Source organism: Choristoneura fumiferana, chromosome 19, assembly GCF_025370935.1.
Source record: "Choristoneura fumiferana chromosome 19, NRCan_CFum_1, whole genome shotgun sequence".
NCBI lineage: Eukaryota > Metazoa > Arthropoda > Insecta > Lepidoptera > Tortricidae > Choristoneura > Choristoneura fumiferana.
The window spans coordinates 4,859,034-4,872,524 of NC_133490.1; the positions used below are offsets into that span (position 1 = coordinate 4,859,034).

The 13,491-nt window shown below is 36.2% G+C and overlaps 1 protein-coding gene across 1 annotated transcript in view; it reads right to left on the reverse strand.

Moving 5' to 3' along the window:
- The window catches only part of LOC141438765 (zinc finger protein castor homolog 1-like), a 96,819-nt gene that overhangs the window by 12,435 nt on the left and 70,893 nt on the right, over positions 1-13,491 (reverse strand). Inside the window, exons 9-11 of the mRNA XM_074102721.1 lie at positions 1,683-1,767; positions 734-860; positions 290-430 (exon numbers count right to left, since the gene is read on the reverse strand). Of these exons, the coding sequence (XP_073958822.1) occupies positions 290-430; positions 734-860; positions 1,683-1,767 (353 nt within the window). The remainder of the gene's footprint in view (positions 1-289; positions 431-733; positions 861-1,682; positions 1,768-13,491) is intronic.

A 13,491-nucleotide genomic window follows, 5' to 3' on the forward strand; every position in this document is an offset into this window, starting at 1 on the left:
TTTAGTTGTATTCAGTTATAATACGAGTACCGTATGTTAGAGCAAATACTGTTTACTTATGTCAGTTGCTTAGAAATATGAATGATGAAAGATATGGGTAAAAGATGTAAGACAAACAAGAAGAAGAAGGAATGATGAACATGAAAAGCAGAGGCAGAACTATTTTGAAGAAACTGGTAGCTATGGTATCACACACAAAACGAAAATTGAATTGACACAAAATATTGAACCATCTAGTAAAACTGTCTAAGAAGAGAAAGATAAAAGATATTAGTTTGACAATGTTTACCTTATCGCAGCCATCTTGAATGCAGTGGTAATGCGTCTGGCTCCTGTTGTGAGGGCAGTCGCTGAAACGTTCGGAGCAGTCGTCCAATGGGGAGTATCTCATGAAGCCATGGGCTAAGGATTCATCGCGTTTCTTGTGCCACTGGATTAAAAACATCATATTTTAGGATTAACTTTATGTAAAACTCTCTTTGTGATATTTAAGATTCAGATTTACGTAAATGCCTGGCAATCAAGAAATATGCTTTCAACAAGTATTCCAAGTTGATTTTCATCTTAGTAAATTTACAGAATAAATAATGCTGCCAGCTCCTTAGAAGATATTGAGCCTGACGTCATGTAGGTTGAAGATAGTTAGATGATTTCTGCTGGGGACGGGATTTTACTTAAAATACAAAACAATATGGAAGAGCTAGAGGACAGTAAAGACCAAACTTCCACTGACCTTGAAGTGCCTGATCATCTCTTCTTTCTTGCAAAACACTCGAGCAGGGCAGTCCATGCAGTGGAAGTGTTCCCGGTAGCCCAGGTCTTTGCAATATGAGGAACCACATTCGAGTGTTGAGCTGTACCTGTTAATGACGAGTTCATTGTGAATGATTTTCTAATAGTTAACAGTGGAATTATGATAAAAATAGGAGGATCAAAATTAGAAATAATTTAATAAATACAGTTTTTTTATGAGAATATTAACGTCAATTGGAAGAAACTCAACGTTAAGCTTATATTGCGATAAAAGTATTAGCAAAAGTAAGTGATAAAAGTAGTAATAGTTGTGTAACTATTAAAATTTTAAGATTTAGAAGTGACAACTTTCTAAACTACTATTGCGATTACTTAGTCAAAGCTCATCGTGAGCTTATTACGAGAACAATGCAAAAAATATTTTTAATTGTGTATTAATAGTATTGTTTACAATAATAAACATTCAAATATCAATTTATACGTATGTGGAAGAGCACTTCGGTGGGGAACCTAAATCGTCAACAAAGTGTCTTCCTTAATGTTGATTACGCAATTGGTGTCACTTATAAAGAGTGACATAAAAAATGATGTTCTTTAAATTGATGATTCAATACTTTACAGAATATGATTCCGAGTATAAAGATGCTATTGGACACGTTTCCTACACGACATTCCTTAAGGTTACAGGAAAATTTTAAATAACTCAATAGCGTAAGGTTGCTTGAACAATCATGGATGTTGTTAATAATTACTTTTCAAAACTTAACTTCTATTATGAAATAAAACTTGAAGTTGCTAAATCAAAATTCGTACGCGAAACAATGACATTCATTGTAATGCTCAACTGTATTATCTATTTTGAAACTGCTAATCCATATCAGCGTGGGTTGTATAGTTGTTTTTAAAATAATATTACAAATATAAACTACCTCTTGACATATCTAGAGTAATCCACAGTCGTTTGCAGAGAGTTCTTCCTAGCTTGATCCAAATGATTCAGAGCCGACAGCAAACCTAAAAAACACAAAAAAAACATATGCTAATATCCTTGGAAACAATCATAACTAACGATACATTCAGGCATTCCTTTTCCGTCAAAACTTATTCTTTTGTTTGGAACAGGCAAATCACCTCGATGCATCATATTCAAACGAACAATGTACTGTTTTCATCGTGTAGGAAATATTAACGTCATGCTATACGTTTACGTTATAGTTTCTATCGTTAAGAAGTTTAGGTCGAGAAAAAACCCAAAACTTTGTTGGTTACACAACCGGCCCCTCCCCGTATCAAGTTTTGGAGTATCAAATAAATTATTATGGTAATTAATCAATGTTTTCTCCGAGTCACTCTAGAGCGGCCATTGTGAGTGATCGTTGACTCTGCTCTAGTGCGTACATTGTAACACGAAAGCGTTTTTGTGTGGCAACTGTTCACAAGTCGCCGGGCCGTAGCATTTGTCTCAAACGAAACAATTATAATAAATTAGCACCAATATTTTATCAACTCCATTCAACTCCAAAAACGTTTAAAAAACAAAAAATATTGAACGTTTCTGTCACATTGTTAATTACGGTTTGTCTTGGCGACGCAGTTTTTTCTCACGCGAAACACTTTTGCGCACGACCTTACATCATCCACATACACACACGTATCGCATTGTATTGAAAATTCGGATTATTCTCGAGGAGATTAAACTGGTGTTTGTGCTCCAAAGCGCTGTGTCGACACACCACCTCTGCCTTTTTTTACAAATTCGTTTTGAAACACGAATTAATACCTATACTTATGTAGATTAGCGCTCAACACAATGGATGTTAACATACAGCTTGATAATTTGGTGTGTTACATAAGTCGTGCATGAGTCGTGATTGTTACCGATATTAGAGAGCAGGTTATTATTAATGAACGAAACAGATCACCGGTTTCCGAGATCTTTCTACATGTTAATGGCTCACGATTTGGTAACACTGCCAAATTGATAGAGAAAAATAAGCATTGTTACACGTCAATAAGTGTTAAGAATCAAATTTATTGCCTTTAATTTATGGAGATTGAAGATTAAGTGATGCGATAAGCATTTGACGAAACGTCCGAGTAAGATCGTGAAATTTGAGAGGAGCGTAATGAAATTTTCGATTCGTTGCAAGAACCCGTACACATTGATGAAAATAAAAAGACAATGGCACGATCTGACATCAGATAATGCCCGTTCGACATAATAAACATTTATAATACGAAGGTGGTTTTTAGGAAATTTCGTAAGATATTGTATTAGTTCATTCAGCCGAAACAATGGGGTCCTCATAATGTTCTACATAATGGGTTTTTGAACTCGCTCAATGGAACCTCGCGGTGATCGACGAAAGTTGGGATTTATGATTCAGTAAGAAAAGGGTGTGCGACTTCCTTCCTCGAAGAACGCATTCGTGCTTTGGTAAGGCATTGTGCAACATTCGGTACTAATGTTTAAAAAAACATCATCTCGATAAAGAATATTGGGTATAATTACTTAAGACAGTTTAGGCAAAAGTTAATTCGTATCCGGAAACGTTAAATTCTTTCTGATCTGTTACTAAATTACATCCGCGTATATTATTATCCTTAATAGTATCGGCTTTTATAAATTTGTTCACACGACTATTAACTTCAAAACGTTTAGTGAGAAGTCTATGACCGTTAATGCCGAAAACTAAACCACGGTTCTGTTATAATCCCTCACTGGCATTTACTTAAGTGAAAAATGTTCAAATGTCACTCCGCTTGTACAGCTTTACAATTCTGTCACTAATTGAAGTAAAATGTCATTCGAGATTTAGATAAATGCTTGGAAATGTTTGCTTTGGAAGAGCGGTGTGGGTTTTGAATTGCATCTTTGTTAAAATACCTGGTTTATTCGATACAATAAATAATCAACTTCAGATAGAAAAACTAAATGGTTTAGGAAACTTTTTGCTACAGTTATCCTATAAACAAGCCATAATGTTTGCAAAGGAAGTTGTGAAAACGTTTGAGAAAAGGTTCTACAGAAATACCTGATGCTAAATGTAATGACTGCTATGATTTTTTCAGTGTCAGCTTTTTAAAAATAGAATATCATATTTAAATGACTCCATATTCTGCGGTCCAGCCGTCAACAATCAGGTCATCATGAGTTCAATAACTGCGTCTTCAATTCCTCGTTCGTCTCTCAATTGACATTTTATTCTCTGCAACTATCTCTAAAATGTAAATGCGGTCTACAGACAACTACAACGTTACAATCTACAACTCGTTCACCATCGTCATTGAACTTTGAATCTTATTATTCAACAACAAGATGTTAGTCTATATCGTTAACGGTAGAGTTATCGTTGTCTACAAACTTACATGTCCGGTGTAACTGGAGACTTGATGCTGACTAGTTGACGTGTAATTTTATTGAATGCAAGGGTTCATGTTATGTTGGAAGATGTTCAGTATAATAGTACATTTTATAAGGCTGTGTATCGTATAGAGGAGGTAATGAGGCGGTGAGGCGGGGCAATGGGTGTATGTACGGACAAAGATATGGCTATTGACATGTTGCAAGATCATCTACGTATATATCTTTAAGCACCTTTAAGCTTATTAACTACTTTTATAACGAGTTTTGTGGACTTAATAAACTATTGTCTTAAGCCTTGTTAACTTTTTACAACCGCAACTTAAAATTACTCTGTAACTTTAAATATCCCGTTAATAGAATTACATCCACAAAATAACGATGTAGTAATGCTTAAATAAAACGGGTTAACTGAATATGGTATTAACATAGAAGTAAATCTAATTGAATTAACAAGGAATCTTGTAACCCTATTTGTACGTGCTCCAAAACGAGATGAATCATGCGATCCTCAGAATATTACGTCAATATATGTGATCGATGACCAGGCTACAAATATACTTAAACAACATAAGTATAATGCAAACGTAACTTTATCTCCAGTTGATATGATTGTAAATGAAGGAACGTAGAATACACCTGGTACCATTAAGTTTGCGGCAACATCGTACTTTTTGTAACAATATTTCGTTTTGGAGATACTCCGATAAGGCCAGACACGTCTAGTTTCATTTTTCCATATATCGATTAATGTATTGTTGGTACGAGATTGGAAATATGTTTTTAACGTTTTCCTGTACAGATAATTTTAGTGCTATTGTTATTTTTGTTATTTGCATCTATCGCGTGAGATCTTTTTGTGTGTTTTCTGAATACCAGTTATTATTGTAATAGCGTTTACGTATTTGTTTTTTTACGTCTTCAGATTTTTATCTCTGGTATTTCCAAGAACAAGCACGCCTATTGCTGTTTTCTTGTTTTAGCATACAATTTTGCTATAAATTACCTCTTTTGACTTAGACATTTAGCGATTTGTTTGTTTTTATCGCCAACATCTATCATATTAGTTTCTTTATCAACTTTTAAACTAGTTACTCTTAACTTTTAGCTTTCGTACCTTCACTTAGAGGCACTCTCTAACTGCGATGAATGGCCGATGTTAAACTTTAATTAGACAATAATTACAGCATTGTGTACACCATAGTTAATAGTACATATCAAACGATCCATTAGTCAGTTGCCAATATGATTTGAGACGTTTACAGGGGTCCCTAGCCCATAAAGTGAGTCGGCGGATGAAAGAGCTTGATAATTATGAACGTACGCATGCATAGATCAAATCGGGTCCGTCGATAGATAAAGGATCTAGATGTGTTGCGCTCGCGATCAGACGCTGTTACGTGTCATTGAAATCGCGCATGTTGCTATGGGCGGTGAATGAGTTAAGCATATTTTTAATTGCAGATGTTATGTTAATGACGTTTCACATACATTTTGAAAATGTATGCATGCATACCCCTTTCCTTTAGCCGAAGAGATACTTAAATCACGCTTCTCTCACTTTCTGAGTTGCAAAAAAAAAAGTTTACCCTTTGCATGGGTTTATTATCGTTTTCCTATCTATCAAGCTCAGTAGATACAGAAAAACATGACAGATCAAGATGGTAACAACTGGTACTGGTAAGTAGTCATTGTCTTGTAAATAATTTATAGTAAAAACATTGTATGCCAAAAACTGGCTGATTGTGATGGTTCGTTTGTAAAAAACCTAATTGTAACTATGGATCTAACTGCTTTGCCCGATTTGCTGATTCTTGTCTTAAAAGTTAGGCGGGGCGCCACTTTCATCGTATATCAACCATATTTAATGGTTGAACGCAACCGTAAAGCCCAGTTTTAAAGCTCCGCCTGAGTCTGACCTGCGCCCAGTGCTAATTGCCATGGCTTATCGGATTCAACCGCGAGCGTCTCGGGGCCTTCGTCTCCGCCGGCTCGGCGAGCGGTGATTGGAGTAAATGATTCCGCATGATCTTGTTTGGTGTACTTTCTGGTTTACCCTGTCTTCAAATGCCATATTTAATGGTGAACGCAACCGAAGCCCAGTTTTAAAGGCCAGTTCACCATAAAGTTGACCTGCGCCAGTGCAATTGCCATGGCTATTCCCATCACACGTAACCGCGATCTGTCTGGGGCTTCGTCTTTGTTCGGGTGTCTCCGGCCGGCTCGGCGAGCGGTGATTGGAGTAAATGATTCCGCATGATCTTGTTTGGTTTTTGCTCTGTTTACCCTGTCTCACTTGATGGTTCGCTTCTCTGTTTTTACTGCTCAGTAGTCAATTAGTGTTGTTTTGCGAAAGTTAGTTGTTTTAAGTCGTAAGTAATGATGGGGTGCATTAGTTAGTTGTTTCGTTTCCGCAGCTTTTTGCACGGAAATGGGTAGTTGAGGGGACTTTTACTTTCATCTCATTTTTGATATGATCTAATAATCATCATCATCATCGTCCCAGCCTAGTTACGTCCCACTGCTGGGACCAGGCCTCCTCTCAGAATGAAAGGACTTGGGCAGTAGTTCCCACGCGGGCCCAGAGCGGATTGGGAAGTTCACACACATCATTAAATTGCTTCGCAGGTTTGTACAGGTTTCCTCACGATGTTTTCCTTCACCGTAAAGCTCGTGGTAAATTTCAAATGTGACCGCACATGAATTTCGAAAAACTCAGAGGTGCGAGCCAGGGTTTGAACCCACGGTCAAACCAATTGGCCACCTCGGCTTCGGATCTAATAATGCTTATATTAAATGAAGCTCACAGAACTCTTCAAGTTTACAGAGAAAATGTCAAGTACCTACTTTTGACTTTGCGTCTGTAAAGTTAAAATGACCAATAGCCTGGTGGTTAGAGAGCTTGGTCTATGAAGCTTGCGGTTTCGGATTCGAGCCCAGGTTCGATGTCAGGGCAGATTTAATGTTTGAATAATGCAAGTTTGTTTTGTAATCTAGGTTATTTACTATGCATTTAAATATGTGTATCTCTATACATATAAATATGTATAGAATTGGTGTAAATTGACCCATAGTAATTTAGATATTCTACTCATTAAAAAATTGTTATGTGAACAAATTTTTAAAGAAGAGACAGTGGTAAAGTTCTAAATACGCTTAATGTTTTCATTGGCCAACGGTACGTTTTATACAAAATGCATCACTAAACAAACCTTAATTACCATTTCCCGACTTCGTCCCGTCCTTTAATAAAATAAAGGTACAATGATGGATATAGACGCGGAGCCGATCGCATCGATAGTATCGATACGACCGAATCGATTATGTGGATTAATGTGGCGATAATCGAGAACTTTGCTCAGTTCGCTCGTTTTGTTCTTGCAATCGATTTTTACATCGAATACGCAGGTGATGTACAAAGGTTCGAATGCGGTTTTGTTTTAATTTCAATAAGTTCAAAGTATTATCTCGATGTTACTCGCTTTACCGCGGATGATTAAGAAGTTCTGGAGTCTGTTTGTTTATTTGCAACTAGCTGTTGCCCGCGATTTTGTCTGCGAATTTGTATAACGTTATTCCATGGGAACTATTTATGCATTTTTTGGGGATAAAAACAATTTTATGCCCATTTCAAACTATCTCAAACAATTTCGTGTAACACAGTTGAGCGGTTTAAGTATAAAGAGGTAACAGACAGACAGAGTTATATTAGCATTTATAATAATTACTATTATTAAGGATAATAACGACGGATGTGGCATCAAATTTAACTTTAGCCTCTAGAGCTCTGAAATATATGTAGCGTTTCAATTTATATTTTTATCCTAATTGTACATTTTAAGAAGAAATTTTTAAATCAAATCATTATATAGGTAGCCATAATACTCGTATAAAATTAAATTATAGCCAGTTAAATTCAATATCTTAATGATTTTTAAATGCGTTTGGTGCCAAAAGCCATCATTAATAAACCTCTTCAAGCAAAATCATCATAACAGACCGTTCACATAAACCCAGACAGAAATCCAGTAACACGTATAAAGTATAAAATCTGCATGACATTATTATTCTGCGCATACGCACAAAATGACGGGGTCACATGCCATATGACTGTCATATTAAAGCGCATATTTGCTATTATTGTACAAATTGGAAAGTCGATAGTGCGAAAGTCTTGCCTCATTGTATGTCAATGAATATGACAATAATTTGTTGTGATTGTGAACGTTAGTTTTGTTCAATTTGTGGACAATTCTTATTTTGATGATTTTGTGAATACGACAAATCGAATTGGGGTATGTTAACGTGTCAAACAGTTAGTACAGAGTGAATATTTTTTCGGAGTATCAACAATATAATTAATAAAGTTAGTTAATCGTATAGTAATATTAAATACAATTTTAGGATCTAATGAATGGAAAGTGTTGTTGTGTTGTCGTGGTTAGCGTTTTAAATTAGTGTTAAGTTTAGGTCAGTGAAACAGATAATGGGCCACAACTCTCGTAATTTTACAAACTCGAAGGTTTACTTTACAATTTATTTGGAAAACTTAAGGAGTGAAAAAAATTTTGTTTTACTTTTTTTTGTAAAAGTTTACAATACAATACAATAACTCTTTATTACATACCAACACATAGTAAGCAGTACAGAAAAAACAGGTATACTTATAGATATTTTAAGGTAAGCAATAGGTGGCCTTATCGCTTCAGAGCGATCTCTTCCAGGCAACATTTACAATGGACTCAAGTAAGGAATAAATTTTAGCAGGTGGTTAAATTTACAGTAGATTAGAGCAATATCAAGATTAGATAAAACTAACATGTGTTGTATTGTATGAACAATACACATACACAACAAATGTAAACAGACAACAAATTCTAATTTGCCTACCAATTAACCAGCTAATTAATACCAGTTTGAGTAATTTCAATTTGGATTAATAAAATTACACATCAAAGTATTATTTTTAAAGAAGCAAGGCAGGCAAAAAAGCTAGAATTAACTCTTAGTATTTTACAGAAACAATCTATTTTGATAGTTAGGTATAACACGGGATAGAGTAAAAAGAACCAAAGAACACTAGTATCTGCCTTTTATAACGCAAAACGAAGAAAACGCTTCGGATCACATAATGCATTATAATTTTATACAAAGATACAAACTGCAAGACTCAAATGAATATGCAAAAGCGATGAGAGTGTAGTGCAATTGAGTTATTGTGATCGTACCCTGGTGTGCGTAAAGTGCGTCGTAGATACACTGTGGGTTAGCTTGCATGTGTGCACGTGTTACCGGAGTGTGCGTGCAACTCGTACGCATCCAAAGAAATGCATATTTTATGACGTCTGTTCACATTCTGCGCGGTGCCACAAAGAAATTATACGCACATTAAATCTGTGGAGGTGCTTTTTTTCTTTTTTTCCTACGCTCCTTAGTTATGGAGGAAAGTTAACGAATCGCCTCGGTTTATAGCGAATCGATGGTAGACGAAGCCTTTGAATATTAATAGCTCTTTCCTAGACTAGCTGGCTCTTTGTAAAACAGATAAATAGTCGGAACAACGTCGTAGAGTCGGTATAACTTGGAAAAATATTTAAGTAAAATAAAAAAAGAAGAATAGTATTGAGAACGTGATTTATTTTTAATTTAAAATTCACCTTTTAATTGCATTGTAAACAACTATAAAAACATGCGTTATCATTTCACCCGTTATAATTTGATTCACGGTCTGCGCGTACGCAGTCGACTGCGAAAACTTTTCTTTGTTAGAACATTTTGATAATTAGCTGTATTGTAAAAGACAATAAAGGGGTTTCTATGAGGGTTTATTGTTACAAATCTATGACGAAACATAAAAAGCATGTTACCGTTTTTCTTCTGTGCATATTTTTTACATAAAACTGTCCTTTTTTACATAAAACTGATTCGTGATTAACCGCTATTTTACCTAATGAAAAGTGTAGATGAGATTAAAAGTGTAAAACAACAATTAAGAATAAAAATATATATCTCTTTTAGTAGCTTTTCACTTCATTCGCATACTCAACCAGCAATCACTTCTTAGCTATATCAACCAAAAGCTATGTAAATTATGTTTTTCACAAAAATAATACAAAAATATTTTTAATTACTAATTTATTTTACTCAGGTCGTCTCCATATCTCCACTGTTCCTGGTCGACAGGATATGCAAGACTCTAAGTTAATTAACAAAAGGGCTCGCAACTATACTTTATTCGCTATAGTACACACGCGTGGCCCGCGGCATCGCGCAGCATTAACGATGTGCCAATGTATAACAAAGTCTTGAAATTTACGATTGATCGGGTATATTACAATCAGATCATATATGAGTTCGTTGGAGATGGAATTGGTTTGGTTTCGTATGTAATATTCAACTAGTGGTCTTTTGAATTGTAGAAATGAGTCATGTTTTACGTTCTCAGCCCCGGTGCTCCCGCCAGTTCTTAAAATATCTAAAAATCGATTAAATTCACGCGATTTCGATTAATTCGCGTAATCACCGAAATTGCTTACGAAAGAATCGATTTAGAAAAACAGTTTGTTATAATCAGTTGGAGTCATAGAGTATCCACGATTTAGCCACAATAGACGCCAAATGATTTTAGCTAGCATGACTACCATTCCTATTCTAGTTTTGTACCTGTAACAAACTGCCGGATAGAAACATGGGCGGTTCCTCCTATCCTCTCTTACTCTAAAATCCACGCAATAGCAGAATAGTTTGCGACAATAGCTTTTACTACCGTCGTGGTAAATGGCACTTGTAAAATCCTAATTCAGCCGGGATCGTTGCCCGTCCCGCGATATCCTGTGGGGGAGCAATAGGCAAATGGCGTTTCCCATTTACTGAACAGTCTAGGTTAGCATCCGGCGGGTGACGATTTGTGACGATTTGTGCTTTATTGCCGTGCGACCGGCGGTCAGGCGATTGGCTGGACTACGAGTATGTTACTATTGTAGACTGTGCTACGAACGTACACAATGCGGTGTCTTTTTTACATTTTCTTTGTATGAAACTGACGCGTGATTGATTAGCTCGTTGAAGTGGCTATGGGCTGGCCATTTAGCACGGAGAACAGGGCCGTTGGGGCCTAAAGGTTCTCGAGAGGAGACCGCGAATCGGCAAGCTCAGCGTAGGATTTCCACCAATAGCGGCGTTAGAGTCGGGCGCGGGGGGGGGGCGACCGCCCAGGACGCCGGACTTAAAGGGGCGCCTGAAGCCCATATTGTATTGGGGGCGCTGGAAGTGCTAAAACCGGAGGAGGAGGTCCTACGGTTGATAATATGATAATGATGATGCTGATCGACCCCTATCTCTCTCTCTCTCTCTCTCTCTCTCTCTCTCTCTCTCTCTCTCTCTCTCTCTCTCTCTCTCTCTCTCTCTCCTGTATATATCTATCCTCCTTTCTCCACGATGTTCTCTTGTCTACCGCCAGAGATCTCTCTCTACGCAGTCCTTCCACCACTTCCTGGGTTTTCCCTTGGACACTTTTTGTTGCAGGGTCCACGTTGAAAGACCCCTATCTCTGTTAAACATCATGATGACAAGATTCTAAAGTAACTTGAGAGTAACTTGGGAATTAAATTGGCTGAATGTACGTACAGAGCCTACCAGGGGTGTTAGTTAAATTATCTCAACCTGTGAACCGTTCCATTGCTTTTAGTACTTACTTCTACGTCTAATATTATATAGGTTGTGTGTAGTTAAGGTCAGCAAAGCGTAATGGAATGAAAATGTTTAGATCTCCATAATCAATAGTCTATGGTGAAACAAAACAAACAAATATTTTTGTTTACAGTTTAATTATAAATACAGTGTGTATCCGCCAATTAGAAAACAAATAGTCGTACAACGTTGAACATTATTATAAATTATAATAACAAAAGATTATAATGCGATAACTAGTGATGTTTCATTAGTTGTAAGTAGTTAAATAAATTGAATAACATTTTTGAGGCAAAAGCTACAAATTTTATAGAAACATCTGATCACACTAACGTATAATTAAACCATATATTTGGCGATACAAAAAAGGGTAATAATAGAATTCACATGTCAGTAATTAATGGGCCAGCACAAATTAGAACATATTGGAAAAATCAAACGGCGCCGCCGGCAAACTCACTGCCTAGATATCGAATGACAAATCGATTGTTTGATAAAATCATCGATTATCGAGTCGCAACCTCCCACCGGACCCAGCGTTCCCACTATCCCCATCCCGCTTCGATATTTCCGTTAAATATCCCTTTCTTTTTCTATAAATTATTATACCGTGCGCTCCTAAGGCGATAGAGATATAATTTATTAAGAATTCGTTAATTATAGCAATTAAAAACACGGCTTCTTCTATATTTCCGATGTTTATTGTGTGCCGTGAATATTTATCAATATTACAACGTTTTACACCTACATACAAAACTGTTTATGAATTAGGTATTCTAATTCGGGGGACGGTGCTCCACGCTTGGCTCGATTAATTAATCGATTATTTAATCGATTAGGTTGTTGTACTTTTAATTTGATTTTGGAATGATTTCTTTATTACGACTTAATTTGGATTATATGGAGCAGTTAATAGTACTGTTAAACCGACTGGTTGTTTAAGAGATTGATTATTTGCGTCTCTCGAATTAGGCAGTACAGCGGTTGGAACATGAGACTTAATGTAAGTTTGTCATTTTGTCCTTAAGTTTATGTTAATTTGATGACAATAATCAATTACCTGATTGGGGTTTATTGACTCTTTTGAAAGTTTCTTTAAATGAATTCAAACTTTTCGTTCCTATCTTCTTATATTTACCCGCAAAAACTAGGTATTTTATTTTAAGGTTGATGATATAACATTTTAGGAACTTCATGGTCACCCATTTTAGACATAATCATGGTTGACGACGCTGGGCAGTCGTGTATTATTATGATTATTTTTATTTTTATATCATTTTATTTTAAGTTCACGTTTGTCTTAATTGTACCTACCTACTACTTAACACCACCTGTCCTGTTATTATTATTTTCACTGTAACTAACCTCTATAGATTCTGTCCGGAATAAATGGCTTATTATTATTATTATTATAGATAGGAGTATGATAAGAAAAATATCGTGCAGATCGTGAATGGGTTCCATCTTGGTACATATGCTACTGCAAATTCAGTCGATTGGTACTTTAACATTACCCAGTGTTAGATACAGCGCGTCTCTATCACTATGTCATTTCATCTCAACTGAGTCCTAATCCTTGTTACCATCGAAATGTATCACACACGCGAGATCCATACAATCTCACGGTAGACATTGATGACACTGAGATTGGGGGCCCTGGGCGGGTATTTCGAAACAGTTGTAAA